The sequence below is a fragment of the Haliotis asinina genome, chromosome 2 (assembly GCF_037392515.1).
Source record: "Haliotis asinina isolate JCU_RB_2024 chromosome 2, JCU_Hal_asi_v2, whole genome shotgun sequence".
In the NCBI taxonomy this organism is placed as follows: Eukaryota; Metazoa; Mollusca; class Gastropoda; order Lepetellida; family Haliotidae; genus Haliotis; species Haliotis asinina.
In genome coordinates, this window is record NC_090281.1 from 95,476,181 (window position 1) to 95,503,445 (window position 27,265).

The 27,265-nt window shown below is 39.9% G+C and overlaps 1 protein-coding gene across 5 annotated transcripts; it reads left to right on the forward strand.

The window, feature by feature from the left end:
* Window positions 1-2,000: 2,000 nt before the first annotated feature.
* On the forward strand, window positions 2,001-27,017 carry LOC137274635 (scavenger receptor class F member 1-like). Of its 5 annotated transcripts, none has more exons than XR_010956189.1 (17): window positions 2,035-2,425; window positions 6,383-6,437; window positions 8,240-8,458; window positions 9,679-10,329; window positions 10,668-10,740; window positions 11,492-11,521; window positions 12,470-12,520; window positions 12,818-12,868; window positions 13,753-13,818; window positions 16,198-16,263; window positions 16,638-16,697; window positions 17,407-17,472; window positions 17,722-17,787; window positions 21,711-21,776; window positions 22,426-22,459; window positions 23,787-24,049; window positions 25,692-27,017. XR_010956189.1 is itself a non-coding variant. In XM_067807938.1 (17 exons), the coding sequence occupies exons 2-17, from the start codon at window positions 6,386-6,388 to the stop codon at window positions 23,835-23,837; spliced, it is 1,632 nt and encodes a 543-aa protein (XP_067664039.1). In that variant the 5' UTR covers window positions 2,047-2,425; window positions 6,383-6,385; the 3' UTR covers window positions 23,838-27,017. The 5 variants fall into 5 exon arrangements, 4 of the variants coding, with proteins under 4 accessions (XP_067664040.1, XP_067664042.1, XP_067664039.1 ...); XM_067807938.1 differs by adding an exon at window positions 15,774-15,803 and having other exon boundaries at window positions 2,047-2,425; window positions 23,787-27,017; XM_067807939.1 differs by having other exon boundaries at window positions 2,001-2,425; window positions 23,787-27,017.
* Window positions 27,018-27,265: the final 248 nt, after the last annotated feature.

The window sequence follows — 27,265 nt, forward strand, 5'->3', positions numbered from 1 at the left end:
GAGACTGGGACCTACAGCAAGACACACCAAACACCCACTTTGACATGTAGTGAGTGACTGGGACATAGATCAAGACACACCAAACACCCACAACGACATATAGTGAGTGACTGGGACCTAGAGCAAGACACACCAAACACCCACTTTGACATGTAGTGGTAGTGAGTGACCGGGACATAGAGCAAGACGCACCAAACACCCACTTTGACATGTAGTGGTAGTGAGTGACCGGGACATAGAGCAAGACGCACCAAACACCCACTTTGACATGTAGTGAGTGACTGGGACCTAGAGCAAGACACACCAAACACCCACTTTGACATGTAGAGAGTGACTGGGACCTACAGCAAGACACACCAAACACCCACTTTGACATGTAGTGAGTGACTGGGACATAGGTCAAGACACACCAAACACCCACAACGACATATAGTGAGTGACTGGGACCTAGAGCAAGACACCAAACACCCACTTTGATATGTAGTGGTAGTGAGGGACCGGGACATAGAGCAAGACACACAAAACACCCACTTTTACATATAGTGAGTGACTGGGACCTACAGCAAGACACACCAAACACCCACTTTGACATGTAGAGAGTGACTGGGACCTACAGCAAGACTCACCAAACACCCACTTTGACATGTAGTGAGTGACTGGGACATAGATCAAGACACACCAAACACCCACAACGACATATAGTGAGTGACTGGGACCTAGGGCAAAACACCAAACACCCACTTTGATATGTAGTGGTAGTGAGGGACCGGGACATAGTGCAAGACACACCAAACACCCACAACGACATGTAGTGGTAGTGAGTGACCGGGACATAGAGCAAGACGCACCAAACACCCACTTTAACATGTAGTGAGTGACTGGGACATAGGTCAAGACACCAAACACCCACTTTGACATGTAGTGGTAGTGAGTGACCGGGACATAGAGCAAGACACACCAAACACCCACTTTGACATGTAGTGATCATGAGTAACTGGGACATAGAGCAAGACACACCAAACACCCACTTTGACATGTAGAGAGTGACTGGGACCTAGAGCAAGACACACCAACCTCCAAACACCCACAACGATATACAGTGAGTCACTGGAACATAAACCAAGACACTCCAAACACCCATAACGACATATAGTGAGTCACTCATGGTGATATACTTAATTGAGGCGAATGATACGTCACGAATGATACTTCACGTTTTATCAGAAAACTAATGACGCTTTCAACCAACTTCGGTAAAACATGTATGGTTTTCTTTGTAATGTGGATACTTATATTACTCAAATTTATGCAACGAGCATGGGGTCGTGGTGGCTGTTTCATTTAAGGTTCAGTAATTCACTTTGCATCGATGCATATCCTCAGAGCGAAAAAGCATCCTTATTATTGACAGAAAATATGTTTTGGACCCAATTCACACCTGTTGGTTACAAGTCATCACAAACGTTCTCCTTGACACGTGTCTATCGATGCAATGTACTGTAACGTTTTGAGTCTCTCTGGCGTGACCGGTTTTCCATGCCACTTCCTGAAGTGTTCAGTAGCAGACACTCTCCTGCAGACAGTGTAAAGGTATGTATACACAATGAAAACTTTCTTTTCCAAAGGGAATGCTGTCTTGTGTGGGACTGAACGACAACGGAATGAGAAGTAGAAGCCGGACGCTTTATATGTCTACACACCAGTCCTGTGTCTGTAGAATGAACTGAAACGGGGTATCCCCTGCGTACCTCATTTGCATTCAAGTTCACGCCTTACCCTGTAGTGTAAGTATTGATCACTATATAGTGTAAGTATAGTGCAAGCATTGAACTACTACAATGTTTCCCGTAAAGCTGTTCAGCACAAAATGTTCAATGATAACTTGGTCAGTCAACTATTTCATCCACCTTTAATTACCCTCAACATATATATGATATGACGCCGTGTTTCTTTTCTTAAGACACCTCAGAGTATTTATAGCGCCAACATGTTAAAACGTCCTTCTTAGTCATTGTATATGAACGATCCCGCTGCAGGTGAGCATGTCTGGACTCAATTAGAGGCGTCAGACGGGAAGAGCTGGTCAGGAACTTCGCATTTCATTCCGACTGCGTGGATTGGTGCTCGTGTTATTGATCACTGGGTTCTCCAATATTAAAAGATGCCTGTAACAGACTGCTTGATGCGATCGTAAACACTAAACTAACAAGCAAAAAGTCTAAACGACTTTGAAGTTATTTTTGGCAGTCATTGTTACGTAAACACGTTGCATGCTGCGACACATTTCCTTGAGAAATGTGAATGGTCAACGCACTTGTGCATACTTTGTTCAAGACTGAGGTTTGAGAGTGTCATCCACGTTGTTGAACAATTACGTTCCATTGATTGGTTGTGTGGGTTGTGACAGGATAGAATTCAACAACAGGTAAGTCTTTAGCTTATCATATAGATAGCGTTCCCGGAGAGGTTTGGCTTTAGCGCCCAGATCCAAGTTAGATATATCTGAGGGTACATAACAAGAGTTTTCCAAAACATCGACGTGTCTTCAGTCAGTCGGCCTGAATGCGATTGCCACATTACCGTGATACACAAGTGTGAAAATATGTCATATTGACCTGGTCGCAGTTTGACCCAATAATCATACTGAGCTCTTATTATCGCATGACCTATTAGCTGTATCTGAAGTACCTAGGGAGTCTACTTTCTTTCAGTTCCAGGGAGTAATGTAATGAGGTAGTTATAATTATGTGTCTATTTGAATTCTGAAACTTTACGTGCAGTATTGTAGAACGAGATGTAAAACCCGTCAGCCATCGTTCACAACACCTGTTCAAGGTACAAAGGTGCGAAAAGCACTGTCGGAAACTGGGTTTTTTCCACATTTATCTCTACAGTTTATGTAGTTGATATGTAAAGTGTGAAATATCTGTTAAATTATGTTTGGCCTAACTACAGTTTCAGTGGTAGGGAAATAGGAAACGTCAAGAGGACGTTATTGAGGAGATATTAGTTCAAAGCGACTTATTAAGAACAGACCATGGTTGCAGGCAAATTAATGTGCTATGATATTGTATCACAAACGACACGTTTAAAATGCTAATTCTGAATTTAGACTTAGCCTCATTATAAACGATGGCTGACGTGAAACATAACTTTCATTTTTTAACGGAGTCTTACTATCGCTTTAAAAAGAAACGGGTAGGAGGGGGTCACCTCAAAAACAAAGCCAAGACGGATGTTGCAGACGATTGTTGGGGTCGGGCTCGGGGATAGGGACATCAGTTAATATATGATAATCCCTCAGGAGAATTAAACTGTGGAAGTTCACGGCATGTCACAACAATTTACAAATACATGTAATATCCAGTTCTGTCGATCTTTGGGTGGTCATGCTACCTATATATTTTGAGACATTTTACTCCATGCTTTTCTGTGTGTATCAGGTATCATATTCTTTTACATATCTCAATATAAACTTTGCAAAAGAAAGACACGTAAGACGTTAATCAATAGATGGGGCGTATTAATACATGTGGAAAAGCCAAATATAAATTTGAGATGTCCCTTTGTGCCAGTAGCCAATGCATGCATTTCAGGCCAGGTGAGTCGACGATCCGTCATCATACCTCACTGAGCAACCTAATTGCCATCTACAGTTTGGTGACACTGTAATGTTTTCAGCAGCTAGTATTTTTAAGTTTTGCCCGATTTTACGAGTAAACTTCCTTTCTGGATACCCTGTCACTCATCCCACAATGCTCAGTTAGGCAAAAGTGTGATATTTCGACATATTCTATTTGTAGTTGTGTAAATTTGAAGGAGACAGAATAACAGCCTAAACCAGTTGGGATTTTTATTTCAATTTCCGACAGTACTTTGTCATCGAGCAATTGTCTCCCCGCCTCCAGAAGCACCTCCTTGTTGATCCGTGATCGGGTCGAGCGGGTCGGTAATGTTTGTTTGTTGCCTGTGAGTCACTCTACTAAGATGTCGTGGGTCGTCGCATTGTAAGACTAGAAGGACCTAAAGCAGCTTTTCCAGGACGCCTTTGCATTGTGTAGCTGGAAAAGTGCAGAGTGCAGTGAAATGAATATATGTCTTTGCTCGCCAAGGGTAGCCAGTGAAATAGTGCATGTGTAATCTGGGAACGAAGATGCCTCTGTGTTTCTATTGTGATAGGGGCGGAGAGATAGTTTAATGGTTAAAGCGTCTGCTCATCACGCTGAAGACCCGGTTTCGACTATTCCCCACAAGGAATGTTTGAAGCCCATTTCTGGTGTACCCTGCGCGATATTGCAGGAATATTGCAAAAGGCGGAGTAAAACCAAACTCACTCACTCACTCACCAACTCACTCACTATTATGATAATATGGAATCCCGTGTTCCCCGGGTATCATGCTCCATCGTTATAGTTCATTACCAAATTACAGTCTATGTAAACATGTGTATGCATGCTCGTCCTCTGCCATGGCCTCTGGCATTAACAGCCGTCCACAAAAATCTCAACTCAAAAGATCTGTAGGCAGTATTTACACAGTGAACAACTTGTTCAGCACCAAATGCGAGAACCACTTTCAGAGGGAAGGCAGATGTCAGTGAAAAGGAATCTATCCGGAATATTAGTTGCACTGTGATTGTATGGATTTAGTTTAAGTTTAGATGAAGTGAGACGCCCAGATGTGGGAAACCGTGTAAAGGCATGATGCTGAAGTTGATCCTCTATATCAATGACATATTCATACTAGTAAACGGTTGCTTCAGTGGATACAAGCGGCTTACATAGTCGCATTTGTCTACACTAATTAGATTTGCTATTGTAATACCTTATGTGACGGAACTGGCATAACACTGCTCTTTTAAGCTAGCCGTGAAGATGAAAATGTGACAAAATGAGTAAATATTTATACAATGCATGCCTGTGTAGTGTATCGTGACTGCTCAACTTCCTCCACGTCAGGTCAGAGTCTAAACCCGCGTTTCTTTCAATGGTAAACGGCATAAAACGACATGTTATCAAAACGCATACTTCTTTATACAATTGTCATCAACTTTATTCCGTATTTTAGGCCACATGGCCCATAGTACTATTGCGAGATAATGTATACAGTTATAGTCACATGAACAACATTGTATTAGAAGATCTTAGGCTAAATATTCAACAGATATGTAGATGCTAGACGTAATGCGTTTACAGCAGGTGTCTTGAATATTTGTTGCAATGTTAATCAAGCTTTGCAATATTTTTGATGGACAAGAAGCATTCAATACGGAGCAGAACATATCTATCACAGATACAGAAAACATGGTATTCGTTTCCACGACATTCATATCGCAGTGCATTCAAATCGATTCTGTGTTAGATTTATCGCTGACTTTCTTTTTACATTGTTGGTTAACACTGAAATCATGAAGAGATATACGAAATGTACCCATCGATCTAACTAAATTTCTATTTTCAAGTTTATATATACTGGTTTCATTGGAACCAGTTCTTAATGCTAGAATAGTGTGACAAATATGATGGTGATTCAATATTCTGCTGCCAGGATTGGATGTACATATCAATCAAATGTCTTTTAAATGTGGATAAAAAACAAGTGGCATCCCCAACATCTTGCATAATCCATGCACAGCTAAAGTTATTTGTGAATAACATCTCATGAACGTGAGAACCCAGTTAATTTTACCATGTTCGTCATGTAATTAAAGCATTTCACAACACGAAACGTCTTTATACCTTTATGTTTGGAAGCCAGGAGAGAGACGCAGACCTTATACGTGTACATCACTTCAACCAGGGTGACATGCGCTGTGTGCTTGATGCTTAGTTGCTAAATGCCAAGGAATTCGGTACCCGATTTCTTGAACAATTAAGGGAACTCTTTAGATGCAGTCAAGCGATCTACGACGCGTCCAGGAAGAACCACATGGATGTTACGCAAATCAGCAATATTTGGAACGCAATGACAAAGAAACCTCTGGAAAAAGATGACCAAGAAAGGAATATAGAATTATACATAACTTAAATTCATATCACGTCAATTTGCAAAATTCTGAAAATGCTTTGTCAGAAAGCTGCTGTAACGTATCGCATAGCCTGTATGCACGGAATAGGACACTACGCACGCGTACTACGCAGTTCGTATCATGCAATCAGACAATGCGCACACATGGAAACCTAGTTTTAGGCCTTCCGCAGGTCACGTGGCAAAGCTGTCTCCTAAAAGCAGACCCCTTGTGCGATTTAGGCTATATCATATACATGATACTCTGTTCGATAGCTTGTGTGTTTGTTTCTGCACAATATGGTTGTACTGGTCATTGAGGGTGATTTAAAAACAATCGTCCACCATGTTCATATCATTGGGTTACAATTTTCAGAACATGAGAGGAAGGTTCTGGTTCTGGCTCGTGGTGACTTGGGTGAATGTGATGCGTAAGTACAGTCACATTTTTGTATACACTGTATGCAAAGCTACAGTCTCGCTCTGTTTTCATATTTTCCTGTACATTGATGATATTGTAACATTGCCGTCGGAGAGTTATCATTTGTGCAGCGTTAATTCATTCCACTTTCTCAACCAGTCATTGTGTACCAGGTGATCACCATGTCTTAGCATGAGTATACTTGTGGCAGAGGATAAGTCAGATACATGTTGATATCTATGGGTCATGAGTCTCCATATGATTGTAACATTGGAGAGTGTGGCGTAAAACTTAACTCACTCACTGTGGAGTTAAATCAGTATTCAGATTTTCGAGAGGTTTTCTTTCAAACAGGAACGTATTAATTAATAATAGCAATGGCAGGCTCTCAAGTTGTGACCTGTACATGAGATGCCTGAGATGCTAGGTCCTCAGCAAGTCTACCCAGACTACTGTCTGCATTCTTGTAGTTCAACATTCGCAGATGCATTCTCATATCAGTGATTTGCTTCCGAAAACAAAATATCATTGCGAATTTGGGAGCATTTCAAGCGTATGTTAAACTTCCGGCTAATCTGTGTCAAACGTTTTCAAGCATCCTCAAATGCTTCAGTTCTCAGACGACTAGCCTGATGAGAAGAAACCGATGTCACTAGTGAGTGAGTGAGTTTGTTAATAACGTCACATCGTCAGCAGAGCTCCAGACAATTTTTCAAGCAATTGAGAATTTACTCTCATGTCTGTATATTTAAGAGTACTTGCATGCATTGAGTATTAACTAGCGGTTTGTCTACTCCCACTAGTTTAAAGAAATGAGTACTTTTACGCAGTGTTTCTTATCCTCGCTGTGTATTTAACACTATAGATATATGAACAAAGATGCTTCTCAATAGTTTTAGTAATTACTAATTAAACACCCAGCATGGAAGTCTACTCCTGACAGTGGCTACGACTACAACAGTACATGAAAATGCATATATAGGCATCACTTAACATTGGCGAACGTTGTTATAGAGTTCGGACGCCACGACAAATTATCATACGCAAGCCAATGTGGTTAATTGAGTAAAATACGCAAGGTATTATATAGACCTATTGGGTCTCAAGTGAGTCTTCTACGGTTTTTTTCTTGTACTCCCGGATTTCTAATTAACTGAGTAAATGTACTTTATATTGCATAAAATACACAATCTGGAGCTCTGATCGACAGCATTTCAGCTATATCGTGACGAGAACGTGTTTGATATTGAAATGAAATATGTATATATTATAAAAATGACTGTCGCAAAATGTCTCCAACAACTGACGGAAGATCACCATACTAGGAACCCTGGGAAATTACATTATTTTGCTACCTGCATGGACCTCGGCTGGATTTACACCATCCATTCAGCCGAAGGTGATGGTAGGAAGATTTAGCAAGAATTTGAAAGAACAATAATACTTAGATTTCAAAGTATGGTTGAGCAAAACTGACTTTTTTGGGACTTGTGTACCCTTCTCGGGAGGCCAATAATTTTACACTCAGAGGTAACTATTCTTATGCTGATATTACCTGTATCAAGTGCCACTTACTCTATCAATATGATGCTTCATACTCTAGCATGTAAAAGTAGCACGGTGGCCCAGTCGTTAAGGGTTACGCAATTCACGAACCTTAATAAGCGTCTAATAGAACAATGATCGCGAGTCCCGGTTCGCCGTCAGTATATTTGTTGGCTTGTCAGGACCATCCCTGTGCCAGCTTGTCTGCATTTAGTTGTTTCTGTTATAACGTCCTTTGCAATTTTTTCACTTTCTGTATGTCTTCAGCTCAAAATGCACGCTTTTCGTCGTTCAGCACTGACTTAAAGTCCCTTCTTGTCCATGGCTCTCAACAACACTGCCCCGAATCCTGTCTCCAATGTGACCAAAACATGAGATGCATGAAGTGCATTGATGGATATTACGGAGAGCGGTGCAACATGGCGTGTGACCCAGGGTGTGCAAGATGCAGGATGGATGGGTTATGTGATGATAACATTAACAAAGGTTTGTACTGGCGAACCAGGTCGGGATTGAGATAAACCAAAACTAACAGTTGAAATGAAATGGTCTAGTATTGAGGATGCATGGCTAGATCAGTAAACTGCTTAGGCACCTGTTTCAAACTGATTTGCTTCAAAATAAGAGGCCAGTTAAAATATGTAAGTGTTACATTTTGCTAAAGGAAATACGTTTGTAGTAATGATGTATAAGCATTTTGTCTAACAAGTTTTGACTTATCTTTGCTAAAACAATACCTTTATGGTAATAAGGATACAAGATCGTCAGCAACTCTGCCCAGACTACTGTGAACAGTGTGACTGTATGAGTGTCGGCAATGCATTCTTATAGCAATGATCTGCTTTACAAAACAAAATATCATTGCGAAATAGGGAGCAGCTCAAAATTAAAGTAAGTTAACCTTCCGGCCAAGCTTTGTCAAACATGTCAGCGTACATTAATTTCTGCCCTTGTTCTTTACCACCCATGTCGTTTGTTAGCTCCTGTCCTTCACCTCATCATACAGATACCAAATAATAGATTTGTTGGTGTGTTAATAAGTATTCACGCCCTATGGGTTATGATAGAACAGAACAGTGGAAAGACATATCCACTCTCGAATACTCACTCGCTGGTTGTCATCCTCCCAGGCGTTTCTGGCTACTGTGGGCCTGGTGGGAAACGTATCAAAACATTTATCACAATGCCTATTTCTGGCTACTCTAATGTTGCATAATATTGATATTCTACAACGGCATTGCCCTTCAAACGAATGGCGTAAGGAGCGCTTTGTAAAAGTAACTGGCGATGCCCTCTATAAGCATGTTAATCTCACCATCGGTTACAGTTATGCTAAAACCTCTAATGAATTCTCGTATTGAATAAACTGCCGGGCATTAGGAAGGACACATTTGCAAATTGGAATTGATTCGGAGATTACAGTCGTTACTAAGCTGACAGCAGTCGCTGACAATATGCAGACCTAACGTCTACAACACTTCAAAAATATCCGCAACAGCTACATAGAAGAACCGTTTCTTGTTTGCTTCACCTTTAGCGCTCATTGATGTATGCATTCTTTTGTATAGCACTTTGGTGGAACAGAACCGGTTGCATAAACTACTCTGTTAACACTTTTCCCTCACTGCAGTTCTCCATCTGGTTCTTTCGTGTTCATATTCTCATAATTTCATTATCTTTGGAATGGCAAATGTGTTCTGCCTTAGCTGATCGGAAGATGACGCGTAGAAGAAGAGACACTCCAGCCAACTGCCACGACGAAGCATGCACGTGTTGTGTGTCCAACTACCGGGGCACAAACTGCCAGGTGCGCTGTCCCAACTGTAGAACTAGGTACATGTCAGGAGAATGTAACCACTACTGCGAAGCTGGTTTCCATGGTGTTACCTGTGATGATGCCTGTCCACAAAACTGTGCCCCTGGTAACGCAGGCAAACCTTTATGTAAACAAGCCACGGGCGAATGTTCCAACAACTGTAAGATTGGTTATTTTGGGAAAACGTGCAACAAGCCTTGTCCATCGGACTGTAAGGATAACATTTGCCTCCCGGTAAGTGGTTCTTGCAGTGAATGCATTGATAAACGCTATGGCGAAAGTTGTGAAGAGAAATGTCAGTTTTGTAAGGATAAGTGTTACAAAAATGGGACCTGCGTTGGAGGGTGTGAAGATGGCTACTACGGTAAACTGTGTAATCTCAGGTGTGGAACTGGTTGCTCTGAAGGCACCAAGTGTCGGCTATATAAAGCAGACCATGAAAACATATGCTCGGATCCGTGTCAGTACATCCCAGAATCACAAAACCTCAACGAAACCTGTGTACCCGTTCAAAAGCCAGTCCAACGTAGTTCAGATGCAGGTAAGAGATTAATGTTCAGTTTTGTATTTACAACTAAAGCTTCACTACAAACTGAACACAGTGGTGGTATATTGTTGGACCTATTATCATGATGACGTTATAAACAGATTATTATTTCATTACATTTGAACACGACGAATATTAAATTACGAAAAATAGAACAAGTAAAGAAGACAAACCTACAGGACCGAAGGCATCTTGGTGACGTTTTGTCTTTACGCGTACACAATGTTCATACGATGACTCAATCTTTAATGCTTCCTGCAGTTTAGTTAGTTAGTTTGGAGATAGCGTTCGTAAAATACATGTAGTTATGAGCTTTTGTGGTTTGTGCACAGGAATGATTGCAGGAATTGGGGTTGGAATTGGTATCATCATCATCATCATCGTCGGCATCGCCATTTTTTATTTGTAAGTATAGAAAGGAACTGCTATCATAAAAATTACACGAAAGATAAACAAAAAATAGCGATATTTTGTTTCAAACAGATAGCACACATAGTAATAATACATATAATATACATGTATATATTATAAGTTGTAAGGGAAGTGGGTTGATGAACCCTAGATTAACCAATGCTTAAACAAACATGGAGGGTGAATCAACCAATGGGCCCCGAGGGACCAGTGAACAACGTATGTATCTTACCGAGTACCTCAATGCTAATTATGAACTGTTTGAAGCATAGGTATCGATTCGTACATTTCAGCCAAACTGCGAGAATCAAACGAATCTTAGAATCAATAGAGTGATCTGATTTGAAGAGCGTCACACTCCTTCGACTCTCTCCACCCCCCAAACCCTTCCACATCCCTCACTACCCCCAACTAATTCAGTTGTACCACATCATTTACTGTTACCGATAACCTTATTTTGTCATACTACCATTTTCATGCACTCCTTGCGCACTCTCGTACTTCTTTGTTGTTTCAGTGTTTCATTTTCCATGAGTAACAATGTCCAATCGACATGTCTGCCATCAATACGGCCCATCTGACAAACCATGAACACACCATGGAACATACGATTTATGTTTAACTATTCGGATCATGATTGTAAATTGATGTGTGTTCGTACTTTGTTGTTTTGTGCATGAATGTGCAAAAATGACAAAATGACATAATGTTTTTATGTAAATACCAACATTTTTATCCATTTCAGTCTGAGGAGAAGAAAGCTCTGCTGTTGGAGGTAAGTGAATATTCGGTCGAAGATAAAACGTAGCCAGCTTGGTCATGGGAGGTAGGATAGTGGTTAAACCGTTCACTTCTCAGGCCGAAAACTAGGACTTGATTCCAAACATGGCTACAATGCCTGTAGCTCTGTTCTTGTGTCCTTCTCGGTGATGTTGCCGAAATAGGGTTAAATGTGGCACTAATAAACACTCACTCCCTCACTCCCTCACAGAAAACATATCGGCATGACAGTTGGCTACAGTAATAGCTCCGAATTTCAAGCTGTCTTTTGTCCCCAATATTCTCAAAAGCATTATGTCTTTCACACACAGACAGCAGATAAATGTTTCAAGGTAATCTACGGTTAAAATTCCTTAAGAACTGCCTGCCTGGCATATGCAAATGAGTCACACCATATGAGTGTGTATTGACCTTGAGCATTGATGCAGACCTGGCACTTTCACCTCACTGTGCTCACTCGATGAAAGTCCTTGAGAATATGTTAGTAATGTACATTCGTGGAAATATTTCGTTGAATTCCTCTAGTGTTGTTCATAGTTTCGAAATGACACAACCGTCGCATCATTCATCTAAGACATATTCAATGGGTGACTATGAATACGTTAAAACTTTTAAAAACGTTAAAATGTAGCATACGTCGTATATGGAATAACGCATCCTGCGAGTGGAATGGACCGTTGAGTTATTGTGATGGTGATTGGTGATTTGGTGTGCATGAGTGTGATTGGTGATTCCAGGAGGGACTGCAAATACATGTGTAACATGTATTGGTACATTGAAAATACTTTATTGTGAATTGAAACAACTTGTCCAGTTTAGGACATCTGATATTCTGTATGTTAATAGTACATTATTCATTATTAGTGTTCGAATGTGTGTCAGACAAAAGGGATGTGTGTATGTCTAAAAATGGGATAGGGGCAAAATGTAAGTCTCATTTCAGAGGTCCAAATGTTGTGAAAGTGGACGGCCCCCCTCCCAGTACAGAAAGGAGGTAATATATTTTATGTCGTGGATGGAGAAATGTTCACAAAGAAGACATTAAGACGCATGCTGTGAATAATATCAACATATATTGTTCTTGACCTTACACCATGACATATTCCTCTGACAGAAGACCTTTTATAAGCAACATGTGATTAAAACAATAAATTGGTTCTGTACACAAATACGTCTAGAGCTTCTGCTACTGCATGTTCATATTGTTCAATATATGTGTTCAAGTGTGTATGGCCATAATGGGTGTTTACTAACATTAAATCATTAAATATATCTTTTTGTCTCACTTCAGAGATTCTAATGTTGCACAAGAGGACGACTCTCCCGCCGCTTCAAAAAGGAGGTAATATATTTCACGTTGTGGATGGAGAATTGATATTCACAAAGGTTAAGGTTTATTTTGTGCAAAATATCAACATATTTCTTTCAAGACCTTTAATATCTTGACATGCGTTTGTCTCATTTTCAGTGACATTGACGGCATAAGACCTGGCGAAAAGAGTCCATGCTCATATTTATATCATCACTTCAATACCTGTAGTAAAATGTTATTGAGAAAGTCGCAACGGTTATCGTCCAGTAGCTGTAGCAATGTTCAAATACATCTATGCACGACCTGTAATTCAGGCAAACATACGCCTTGTAGGTGACATCTAAATAATAATTTATTTTGAATAGATGATAAAAATGTCAATGGTGTTTGATAAATGCTAATATTACAAAAAAAAATATTTGTAAGTAAATCGGAGGTTGGTGGTAAAGGATAAATTAAACAGAAACCTTTCGGTAGACTATCTACCTACTGTTTAGGATTATGTTCCTTATTAACGTACAGGTTTTACTATTTTGTGGCTTTGGTCCCATCCGGATACGAACCCACACTCTCAGAGTCAGGTACCCAATTGCCAGCAGAAAAGACATAGATCTAACCCACTCAGCCACCGTAACCTCCCCCAAAATGGAAGTTTGACAATTGACAAGTACTGTACCTCTCAAGTGTAAAATGTCACGGCCCCCACGCCCGAAAGGTATGAATACTTTTATGTCATTCAGTAAGCAGTCACACGTGACATATTGCTATTATACATGGACATATTGCTATACATCATCAGAGAGGGCTCAGAGTGTGGGTTTGAATCCCAAATAGGTTCCAAAAATACATACGTGTTGAAGTCATTATGTATAGAATGTACTTGATTATGTATTGAAGCTATTCATCTAATTCAGGACGTCTGAAGACAAAACGACGGGGAACAATAGTGATGATCTAAAGAAGCCTCTCCTCGGTGAAGGGTAAATATACATAAATAAATAAAACTTATATGAAAAATCAATCAGTTGCCAGGAAACGCTGTCAAGTCGAACCCACCAAGAACTTTCGGAGAATATGTTGACCACCCAACACTGCAAACTTCTGCATTATGCAGTGTCAGAAGGGTTGTGCTCCCGGTAGAGAACCCGGGCACTCTCCTAGTATGTGCCAAGAGATCAGTAGGTGTAAAACCAAGGACACCGAGAACATGCGGAGTCTCACGCTAGTGCACCTGGGATGCCAGCGAGACATTTCAAAGGCGCCGTCCGCATACATAGCTTGCTTTTATCAATCTTGACAGTCATGTTGCTGTCAAAAAGGACAGAAAATTAAATCATATACATACATTTTTTGGCTTTATATCAGGTTTGTTGGCAATCAGGTTTGTCGGCAGCAATTCTCTCATACGGTAACTATGTGTGTTTACTCCATAAAAGTTTGAAAGCATCATTTTCCCTGACACCCTGGACATGTACAGGGTTGTACTATGGATGTACTTCGGAGTCAAAGCCATGAGCATGGCAAAGACAATCGTAGCAGCAGCGACCCATGCCATCATGCCGTTGAAGCTATGCTGTTTGTGCCAAGGAAGGGCATCCCCTGACAAGGTGTTGGGCAGTTTCTAAATTCATTAAACAGTCGGCTTTTCATGTTAATAATATGGTTAAGAATCACATTTTGGCAATTGCGAGTGAGAAGTGACGGATCTTGATCAGCTAGAAAGCCCTTAGTTTCACTTTTAAGACCAACCGACTTCAGCAAGGCGAAGGAGTTGGTTGGACTGGTATTCTGTTCACCACACTGCATACACGATGCAATGGCTTCTCGGGAATCATATCCAGCAAAGACCAACTTGATGAAGGACATTCCCTGGGTTACTCCCACCACCATACCGTCCAGCAGTGTATTGCCATCAATAATTTAAACCTCAAATTTCCGATTCTGTCCAACAACCTTTGTACGCTCAAAATAGCTGTGGAATTTCTCAACTTTCATCATGAGTCTTGACATGCATCACCAGGGGATGATAGATATATGCAAAACTACACAATAGAATTCTATCATGAGGAGGGTCCACATTAATCAAACCCCGACCTGGTTGACATATAAACGATTGAGAAAGGAACGACGGTGGTGGTATTATTATTAGTAGTAATTTTCCTTTTTGTATAAAGGTCGTGTCCAACCTGTTCCTTTGGAGTGCCAGCCTCGTCACCTCTTTGCGTTCATTATGTGTCGAGCTACTATCATTGGTTGTTCCGAATTTGCTTTGGAATGTATATCAGTCAGCTGGAATAAGTGAGTGCTAAACTGATCATATCATATATCCTTATGTCTCATTTCATACAGGTAGCAAAAGTAATGTAAGTCCCCTTGGTCCTTTGTATGGTGATCTACCTTAAGTTGTTGGTGGTCTTTAGCCTATTTTTATATTATGTCTTGTTCAAATTGTGCTGCTAGTTTTAACTTCATGTGCTAGTTTTAAATTCGAATTATGGTACTCTAGTTGCTTTACCGTACTTTGAAGACAGATTTTATAATATATACGTAATATTTGTAATAATCATGTTTGTTCTCGTCGCGATATGGCTGAAATATTGCCGATGTGACGTTGAATTATAACTCACTCACTAATGTCGGATGTCGGAGGTTCGGTTGTTGTTGCACAGGAGGACGCATCTGCTGCCACAAGTAAAAAGAGTTGATATATTTCATGTTGTAGATTGGAAAATGATCTTCACAAAAGAAAATATTGAGCTACATATCTATTTCTTTACTTTACAAATATGTAATAGAACTTGTATTATAGGCATAGGAGAATGAACCGAATGATCCGAATTCGGAATAAAAAACATTGGGCACGCTAACACAATTTGTGACAAGCGACGTACTTAAATTCACTATGTAAACATGCATAAATTTGATTTTTATTCAGTAACACTGACCCAGTTTCATTAGGTGAAACGTGAGTATGCTCATAGGGTCATCAAAACTACATTGCCTACACTTCAGTAGTATTCTGACTGGGGTATCTATCCGTACCTATATTTAGTTACATCTATGCAAATTATTACATACATATAATACATGACGACAAACATATCTTTGACAGCTGACATACCATTTGTAATGGTAGCTTGCATAAATCTTAGTAATGCAAATGGTTTTATCCACTTAAGACAACATAAGTTAATCGGAGGTGCGTACTTGGAATTACACATCATCAGAGAGGGCTGAGTGGTTGGGTTTGAATCCCAAATAGGTTCCAAAACTACATACGTTTTGTATACGTTATGTATAGAATGTGTTGTTACATTGCAAGTACTTGATTATTTACTGAAGCTACGTATCCAATTCAGGACGTCTGAAGACAAAACGACGGGGAACAGCAGTGATGATCCAAAAAAGCCTCTCCTCGCTGAAGGGTAAATATACATAAATAGATATAACTGTATATAAAAATCAAAATACTCAGTCTGTTAGTACGCAGCAAGCGTAAGCAGCTCTCAACCTAGTTTATGATTTCCACGAGAATACTCGTCAGGTTTACTAAAGAAAAACCATTTAGGAACGTTGCAATGACATTCGTCATGTGTAAGCAGCAGCATTCCACGTTATCACCACACGCAAACACAATACATGGAAAGCGCGTGCACATCGTGGGAGCCTCCTACACAGTTCCCCTACTTTTGTGAAGAGTATATAACAATAATGTATTGTTACACTGAAAATACCATTACTTGATTATAATTTAATAAAAGTGACTTGATTTTAAGTTGTAACTACTAATATAATTCAGGAGAGATGAAGACACAACGACGGGAAGCGACAGTGACCAGCCAAAGAAGATTCCTGAAAGGTAAAGTCAAATCGTCAGTCTATGTTATAAGATATATTGAAACAACAAAGAAGTTACAGGTTTACCGGGCCTTCATTTTTTCAACTGAAAACAAAGCAAAACTGTGACGCTCTGCATTTACTGATGACACAATCTAAATATGATAATATTGATCAAATGAGTTTTTAAGCTGAAAAAATTTTGCTGTTTTAGAATCTCCACTGTTTACAATATCGATCGTCTTTGCCATCAAAATAATATTATGTTTTGCACGCCAGTGGGAACATATACGGAAACGATATTAAGTCCTCATTAGGAGATAAAAAAATTCAGACTGTTTCACTAGGGCGTTTCTGTAAACATACATTCTGCTGGAGAATATATTTCTTCGGGAAAATATGGATTCTTGTACTGTATCGGGTAGATTCCTACCTGGATTCGAACCCACTTAAAGTTTAACGCACTAAGTCACCATGGCCTCCACAAACATTGAAGTCTGAGGACTGGTAGTTCATATCACGTATTTTCTGTATGTCTTTGACAAATGTAAACTCCCTGGGATCCAAACGGACGAAGGCTATAAATAATTTTCAGAGTATATATCTGGAAGGTCACTTCATCAGAGAGGGCTGAAGAATTTCACGTGCATACGTTTTATGCTCAGCTTGTGTAACATGTATTGCCATATAGAAATTGACTGTAGATTAAAACTATGCGATGTGTATTTCAGGTCGTCTGAAGACAAGACGACGGGCAGCAGTAGTGACGGCCCAGAGACTCCTCCCAACCCTGAACGGTACATTTACACATGATAAAAAACAATTACAAACTCTTTGACAAGTGTAAACTGGCATGACTTCCACAAACGAAATCTATAAATACGTTTTGCGATACAGAAAGTAATTAAGCATGACATATTTTATATTCTGAAATACACTGAGGCCTTTTGTTGGTTTGATTCCGGAATAGATTCCAAAAGCGCTTATGTTTGTACTTAGCGTGCATAACATGTATTCGTACATTGAAATTACTTCGTATATTTCAGGACGGTTGAAGACGAGACGACAGGAAGCAATAGTGACGGTAGTGAAAAGCCCCCCAACCCCGAAAGGTGCTACAAGATTTAGGCTTAGTCTTTACAACCAATTCTGATGGCTTGACCACCTTTTTGGTCCGCATTCTACCGGCAGCTGTTATAACTTGCTCCCTGGTCCCGTGAGGGACATGTGTTGATGTGCAGTCGATGTTTGTTTATGTTGCCTGAAGGGCGACCGGAACATAAACAATCATCGAGGGTGCATCAACTCATAGGCCCCTATAGACCAGATAGAACTTACCGAACACCTTAATGTTAATTCTGAACTGTTTGAAGCACAGGTATCCGACCTCAGCCACCCAGTGTGTATCAAAGGATTTGAATTTTGCATCTTGCTGTTTTTTACCACAGGTATTGTCTTTGTAAAGCCGCCACGGTGTAATTCCCTTTCATAATACTCACAGGGCTAATGTGAGTTTTGTTTTGTCAAAATATTTTATTGGAACGCAGGTAAGTTTTCTCCGTAGCCATCGCAAGATTTTGCAGTCGACACAAGACAAATAGATTTATAGTCATCTCCCTTCTGTCGATTTGCATTAGCAAAACGTCGATAATTTCCGTGCATCATGCGTGATTCAATGTTATTCGAGATAAAGAAGTACTACCACAAAGTACCGAATGATTTGCAATTCGCAGTGGGATACATTACAATGTACCTCGTTTGTAAGCGCTCAGCCATATCTGAAAACGACTTTTATGTGTGAGGTAAGATAAATGTAACTATTATTAGTAGTATGTTTTACAGGTTGAGATAGAAATGCAGCAGAGAGTTTGGGTGATCATAACACAGTCAGGCCGGAATGCAACTCTTTAAAGACTTGAGTAAATCAAGTAGTCGTTCAGGGAGGTGAATACCCTGAAGAGACTTTTTGTAGTCAATCCAGTACATGGAAAGGTTGCGGTGATACGTTTTGGCCTCTTCCAAAATCATTTTCAAGTTGATCCTTGCACCCCCAACACCCCCTTCTCTCCCCCTTCCGCTCTCTATGAATTATGTTATTGGAAGAGCAGTAAGATGACGCCAGGCTTGTTAAACACCCTGTGAATAATTTGTATTGTGTATTCAAACATGTGATAGGGCGGAAGTTTTTGGGATCCGCTAAGGTTCCTTTTTTGGAGGAAGAATTGTGCAACCTTCGCAGAACCTTAGAGGAACATCATATGTGTCCACAAGTGAATTGAAATACTGGAGTAATGGTTATACCGGGTATACCGGTTTCGAATGTCATCGGGGCCTGCAGCTGTATTAGATTTGGACTTTTTAGAAACACTTTTCAGGCAATCTGGCGAGATGTAACAGACAAACGGCCTAGTTACTTTCTCATGCACTGCATGGTCATAATCACTAACCCATAGTGCCTCCAGGTTACAGTCGCCGGGTACAGACCACAACTGTTTCCAGAACCTCTTATTGGCATCCATGGGAGGCCGTGTATCATGCCCACCATCGATAATATTGTATTACAAAGGGCACTTTTTAAATGCCTATTTCATTTACTTATATTCGACTTATCTTCATTATAATGAATAGCTGTCGTAAAAAAATAACTTTCATGGTGAAACTATTATGGATGTAGCTACCACGGAGTCTCACTGTCACTACAAAAAGAAACAGACAGGAGGGTCGTTTCTAATGATATAACCAAGTGAATAACGGTGAAGCAGGCCATGGTTGTGGTCGGCCTGGGGGTTAACGATATCAGATACAGTGTTCCCAGAAATTATTGAGAAAATCTTTGTTTTTTTTCTAATGATGCTAAGATTGGAAAAAGGGCTTTCACTATGCACTAAGCATACTAAATAAGGGAGACAACTCTTGAAGGCTTAGAAGGCAGCTCATTACGTCAAGAGTTATCTCCCTTGTCTGAGCAGACGGCTTCCTGTGTTGACATGGCAGAATTTACAGCAAGAGAGAAAAGAAAGCTCATTCTAGATGATTTTGAAAGGGGTGAGGCTGATGCTAAAGTGTTAGCTTGTAGACATGGTATTCCTCTGTCTACAGTATACAGAACTTTGAAGAATATTCAAACAGGAACCGGGATAGAGCACAAAGCAGGGGGAGGTCGACCTAGGAAATTCAGTGTTGTGGATCGCCGAAGACTTGGGCAGATTGTGAGTAGGGGCAAATTGAAAAGTGTTGAGAACATCAGAAATTAAATGATTAGCAGAGGAAGTCCTCAGGTATGCAATGAAACAGTTAGGCAGGAATTACAGAGACTTAATTGGGTGAAAAAACGTGGAATTCCCTCGCCGTTGATGAAAGATGCACAAAAGGAAAAACGTTTAAACTGGTGTCGGGCTCATGAAAATCAAGATTGGGATAATGTTTTCTTTTCGGATGAAAATTCTGTTTGGCTTTTCCCTAATTGTGTGAAAATTTGGACCAAAGATACTATCAAACCCATCTACCAGCGACCAAAACATAGCCCGAAGTTTCACATGTGGGGTGGCATATCGGCTCGCGGAGTGACGCCATTGTGTGTTTTCACGGGAAACTTGACAAAAGAAAGATACGCTGACATTCTAAATGGTCACCTTCTTCCGACAGCACAAACATTGTATGAAGATGATTGGATTTTCCAGCATAATAATGACCCAAAACACACTGCGCGCTACACAAAACAGTGGTTGTCGGGCGAAAATGTTCAAGTTTTAGACTGGCCCAGTTACAGCCCAGACCTAAACCCAATTGAGAATGTGTGGGGAGTCATGAAGGACAGAATAAACCAAAAGGGACTGAGAAATATTGAAGATATGAAGGCCGAGGTGGTCCAATATTGGGATACCCTGTCACACGATTACCTACAAACTTTGATGGGTAGTGTGCCTAGGCGTATTCAGGCATGCATTGCTGAGCGAGGAGGTCTAACAAAGTACCAAAACAAGACTGAGACTGTAAAAGGATGATGTTTTAACATGTTTATGTAAGTAAAACGCCAGAAGTTAATAAACGTGATGAGTTACATGACGCAACATGATTCTCAATAATTTCTGGGAATACTATATTATCCATAGGGAAATAAAACTAGGGAAGTACACGGCATTTCCTAACATATATAACAATATCCAGTCCTATCGATCTTGGTCATGCCACCTGTATATTTTGGGACATTTAATACGAAGCTTTTCTATGGGTATCGGGTATTATACCCTTTTACATATCTTAGCATACACTTCATGAAAGAAAGACACGTACTTTTTCTAATGTTATCAGATGTTAATCAGTAAATGAGACATTTGAAAAAAAACACACATGAAAAAGCACAACATATTTTGAGATGACCCCTTGTGCCAGTAGGTCAGGTGAGTCGACCTTCCATTGTCAGGTCGATTGTTCAGGAGCAATTGCTTTTTTCTAAGTTTTGTTCGATTTTACGAGTAAACATGCTTTTCTTTATATCCCAGGGAATGCCTGGTTAGGCCGAAGTGAGTTATTTCGACATATACTATTTGTAGTTAAAACAAAAAAATAAAATCAGTTTTTGTTCTATTTCCGACCGTACTTTAGGTGTTTGGTCACCATCTAGCCATATGCCAACGGATGTGTGGGTTCTTGTATGTGCTCGGGGTTGTGTATTGTTAGTCTAGGGGTTGTGATAAGTCGGAAAGAATCTGCACACAAAACTGACTTAAAGGTTTCTTACACCCGGTCACGGGTGGGCTCGATCCCGACACTTCAACCTCGCTGGATCACTAGCCTGACGCTTGCCCACCGCGCCCGCAAAGTATATTATTATATATATGTACCTGACGACACGCTTACACCTTGCCGCCAACACTTCCTCAGTGAGAGCTGAGAGTGTGGGTTTGGATCCCTAATGGATCTCAAAAGTACATACGTTCCATATATTGTGTATATTGTTACATATGTGTGTAACATATATTGTTACATAGAAATAACTTGATTATTAATTGTAACTACTCGACGTGTATTTTAGGACGTCTCAAGACAAGACGACTGGAAGCAGCACTGACAGTTCACAGAAGCCTCCCCGTCCTGAAAGGTAAATATACACGATAAGCAGCATTTTCAAATAAAGCATGTGCTGTAGCCCTTTGACAAGTTTAAAATCGGCATGTTTCCCGCGGACTAAACAAATGAGTACTCTATGTCAGAGAGTAGTCAAACGTGTCATCTTGCTATACTTGGAATGACACATAAGCAAAGAGGGCTGAGAGTGTGGGTTTCATTCCAAAAGTGCATTTGTTTCTGAATCTGCGTCTATAACATGTATTGTTACATTTAAATTGCTTGATTATACTTTGAATCTAAGTGTCTAATGCAGTATCATGCGTAGATCATTATGTTCAGTGAATGCCTCCTGTGATGTACAAACTCGGAAACTTTGGAATTTACAGAGACACGTATATCTGTAGATATGAAAGTTTTGCACACGGAATGGAATAGTGTATGGCATATCCTCGAATACACGTAAATGATCATGTCGTGAGTTACATCCATCTTCAGGTATCCAAGATGCCTTAGTAGTTTACACTCGAATTTGCTTTGATCAATGTTACTGGGACACTTCGAGATGAAGTTACTGTCACCTCATTTATGCATATGTCTGTTATGTTTATGTGTATTTACATGTAAACCAATACGTTTCATCGGGTGCCATTTTGTATTAGCATATGTCTTTATAACTGTAGAAACGATGACAGAGACGTCGAAGACGGTGAACCGGTAAGTTATTATTTGTCACATCGAATTGAAGCGAATTTCGATTTTCATCAATACGAGAGGTTTGTAATGACAGTAGAGTACATGTTACGATTCAGACGATGTTACGATGTTACGATGTTACGATGTAATATACACCTGCCATGTACACATGCAAATGTCAATCACCTGCGGAACATTTCATGACATAAAGGATGAATGAGCGAGTAATGAGCACATAGAAGACTGCGAATTCGATATCTGATGATTATTGACGGTTAAAACCTCTTGGCAAAATTACTTTGTTTTGACTTTTACTTTGCAAGTTAGAGGAGGAATTTCTTATGCATATAGAGACAAACATTTCTGTAATGGCCGACAGGGAGTACCATTGGTGAAGTACCGATATTTCCTTATTTTACACTATTGTAACACATTTTCCCTGCAAGACTTCATCAATGTTTACCTCTACAAGAACATTTATATTTCGCCAGCAGACATATGAATTGACAGTATTTGGCATAGAAGCACGAATGGTCTTGTTTCCACTATCTCCTTCCTCAGAAGTCATGACACATAAGTACTAATACATGAGTTGGTCAGTGCCATGGAAATGAACAATTTGTTTCTGACAAAATAACCATAACATAATAACCGCATGTTCATGGTGCTGCTGTGATAATACACATAACTACAATAATTTAACATGGCTAAGACAGTGTTGAAACTATGAGCAGTTTATTGAAGAAACAAGAAACAAATCAATTTGTTTTGCTGCCGTGGTGGGACCATTTGGCTTTCGTACGTAACAGCTTACAGTAGATGTCTAGGAATACCCTAGTAGCTGTAACCGTGAACTTCAATAAGATGGATGATAACAGTAAGTTGAAACCACCCACCAACCCGTGGTATCTTTCCCTTTGTCAGTTAACATTTATTAAGATTCTGTAATCCAGTCAATGATATATAGGCCCTTGCTCTACCAGATTATTGTCAAATGCACAGGATGGCTCTGGGTACGTCCATCGTTCGCAAATTAGGACAGACTTTATGGATGAACAACTTCTTTATTCAGGTGAAGCTGAATAAAGAAGTTGTTCATCTACAGAGTTTGTGATCTGACTCACCAACTTCTAAACATGCCACAGAGGTCTTGCTCATTCGCTTTTAATGACCTCCTGGAATATTCCAGTGTTCATTGATGCCGAACAATGACAGTGTTTGATACTGTGACAACCGAATCACCTAGACTGATCATCTCGTCCATTGATTATTAATGAGTAAAATTATTATGACATAATCTCTCAGATAAAGATTTCACTCAAGTTAATTTTCGTCTTTTATATTATAGCCACCTGGAATTGTTGGTGAAAAAAGGAGGATGTTTGAAGGAAACAAATAGCAGATCCACAGGGATTAAACAACGGTTTTGCGATGACACAGACACTGCTGGAATGGACATATGGAAAACATTTTTCCTCGTCATTAATGTTCATAGATGACCTACTGTTGTTATTTCACGTGCAACACAACAACAAAATGATAAGGCGTGTAAATGAGATGTTCCACAATGGACGGTTACCGTGGACCAAGGCCTAACCGGAAACTTTAGATGTAACCATGGTTTGATTACCTTTCATCCTTAAGGTGTATTGCTTTTTTCATGAAGCGTTTTATGCTGCACATTAGGGTATGACTTACTTTAGGTGGCTTAGAAACGAGAAGGTGCGTGCTGACGATACGCATCGTTTTGATTGATAGTAAAAGTTCTTTGTTCTCAATGTTTTGCATAGTGAACAGCATGGGGTCAGTGGATATCGAATTAAACACGGTACTCTAATGTCACACAATTCTAAATTTATTTTCTGTCATTCCACTACGAGTAGTAATAGACTAGGTGAGCATGACTACAGGTAAGCAGACATGTATTTTAGTCCTATTTTGCAAACTACACTACGATAAATCAATACAAACAAAAATTACCTGCTTCTGGTTGGTTATAAGTGTGTCATATTTAACGTCACACTGATAGTATCATAGCTATCGTGGCAGGTTGGTTATGTGGAAGTCGGTTTAGGTCGAGAAAGGTTTGCACATATTTAGAAAGATGTTTAGCATTCACATTGTGGTGTGAATGTGTACTTTTGCGTGGTAATATCTGAATTAGGACGAAAATCATAATTCTATTTGTCATCGGTTGAAAGATAGCACTGTGGTGCGTCTCAGCATACTGTCTGAAGTTAAAGTGATCCTTAGTTGAAGTGACTGAGCCCCTGACTAAGTTTTACGCCGCGTTTAGCACAGTTCCAGCATTATCATAGCGGGGGATACCAGAAATGGCTTTCACTCATTGTTCCCATGTAGGGAATCGAACCCGTGTCTTGGCCGTGACGAGCGAACGCTTCAAACGCTAGGCTACCGCCACCGTCCAATCAGCTTAAGTGACACAGTTCTACAAATCAGTATATCATGTTCTACTTTATATGAACAGTGTGAGAGCTGCCAAAGTGTGCTTGTATTTATATTGCGTGACATAGTGTTGTAAATGATATTTAGCTCAATGGATGATGTAGTATGGCATATTCCGTCATATGATTCGGGTTTGTCGTTTGGTTGTCCATGTTTTAGATACTCCCTGTGCTATTATTAGGGACCGTTTATAATTTATGGCTGGAAGGGGTGATGATAATTTTTACGGAGTTGCATGTTCAAAGCCACATTAACTCGGTAGGCGGCAAGAGCTGTATGATCCTCAGGGAGTTGTGATGAACATCCAATGATCGAGGGGAAAACAAAGTGCCCTTGAGCAATTGAACCAACTGGATATCGGCGATATACAAATATCTTGTATCGTATCGTATCGCACAATGTAAGTGACACAAGTATGTACAATAATTATTAAAACCGTCTCCAGTACATGTATACAAAGGTGATGACTCCGCCGACCCCCTGAAAAAAAACACACAAAATGAGTGACACCTCATTACACCGCTACACCACCACACCCCTACACTCCTTAAAATAATCACCACCACCACCCCTAGCCATAAATTCTGAACGGTCCCTTAGATGCTAAATACACGTGGTTATTACATGGGTTATGCCCTCAAGATACGTCACACGCGTTGCGAAAAAAACATGTTATGGTGCATGTATTTCCATATACTCTTTTCGCATTTTTAAACGAGCTGACTTTAACAAAGATAATCTGTGTGTTCGCAAATCACTGTGCATAGTATGTCATTCTCGTTTACAGCATAACGTGTTAACCACGGCGGCGATCAGTTAACAGTATGTTCTCTGGTACACCCCATCAAAGGCAGACAACTATTCCCTCCCAGCAGGCGATGCTTGGACTGTCAACTAGGACGTAATTAGGAGACACCTTTTGAAGACCACCTTACCAAATGCCATGCTTGACTGTGGCTTCATATTTATGTAGATCAGTGCTTGTCCGCCAATATCGAGATGATCTGTCCCCATACTACGTGTAGAAAACATTGAGCAGATACGATCATACATCATCAGGAAATTGCAGTAGATAGTAATAGATAAGCGAGTAAAACACTACTCGCGTTTTCGATCTCAGATAGAGTACACCTAAGATACTCACAGCTCTCTCCTCTCCTGTTTCAAAGTCAAACTATTTAAATCTTATTCTGTACTACTTATGTCATTGTAATTATAGATAATATTACAGATAACTTGAACATCTTTTGACATAATGATTGCTACAAGCCATTGTTTCCTTTCTGTATCGCGATATCCATGTGTATGTCACCAGTCGATGGCAGGCCACTATCATCCCTTCCCAGTGTTAGACGAGCACATACAGTCAATAGATTCTCGTACAGTAGCGTGGCGTCTACTAGCGTAGTAACAAAAGCAGTTCTAGAGACCACACAACCAATAGATGTGTGTGAATACATGGCGCATGTTATGGACCACAGCTTCTTTAATTATAGTGAAAAGGAATGGTTAAACATAACAGAAAAGAAGTTGTTATCCCTAACATGTGTCAGGTATTCATGTTCGTCCAAATTCTAAATGCTTTCAAGAACTTGAATTTATGTACAGGTGAACTATTCCATATGAGGTCATTAGTATTTCAAGAAGTATTTACATAACGTAAGGTGTGCATTACACATTGGTGTATGTACATTTTGATATGATGTAGCAAATATAAACACTTTGTACAGTAGAGCTTATAAGCTATACACATGTATTTTTATTACTCAAGTGTGTCAAGTATAGCAGATAGAAATATTACCGTAGTTAACGCAAATGGACACGATAGCCGTATATACAATTGAGCATGGGGGCTTTCCCGTACTTACTCTATGCAGCTGTGATGATTAATTAACTGTTACGGTTATGTCAATCATCATTACCGTAGATACGCGAGTAAATTTTCATATAACTGTGGTTCGATTATATGGACATTTTCCCGTCCAGTTGTGTGACTCAGCTTGAGACTGTACTAGGATGGCATTTATCATTATTGTTGTTTGTCATTATCATTGCGAATACCTTTAGAATGCTCTCCCAGATACTTTCTTGAATAAACCCAAGGAACACACAACTCTTTCCTTTCTTGTTTCAGATACTTTAGTTCACTAGCTTAGCACAGCTCATATCGAGGGTGGACAGTACCGATAGCCCACGTAGCATACTTAGGTCTTTGCCGGGAAATAGATGGTTTCATAGCTGTAAGTTTGCAGTGTGGGTATTCGGTCATATAAGTTTACCACATGTGTTTTTGTTTTCCTGTTAATGGGCGATTGGGTTTGGGTAAGTAAAGCTTAAGTAATGTGTAGTCCTATAAGGAAT

Bases quoted from the DNA above. Each gene is read 5' to 3' on its own strand.
- LOC137274635 (XM_067807938.1), top strand. From the start codon at position 6,386: ATGAGAGGAAGGTTCTGGTTCTGGCTCGTGGTGACTTGGGTGAATGTG. The intron at 13,819-15,773 runs GTAAATATACAT...ATTTTTATTCAG, and splicing joins AAGCCTCTCCTCGGTGAAGG to TAACACTGACCCAGTTTCAT. The intron at 22,460-23,786 runs GTAAGTTATTAT...TTTATATTATAG, and splicing joins ACGTCGAAGACGGTGAACCG to CCACCTGGAATTGTTGGTGA.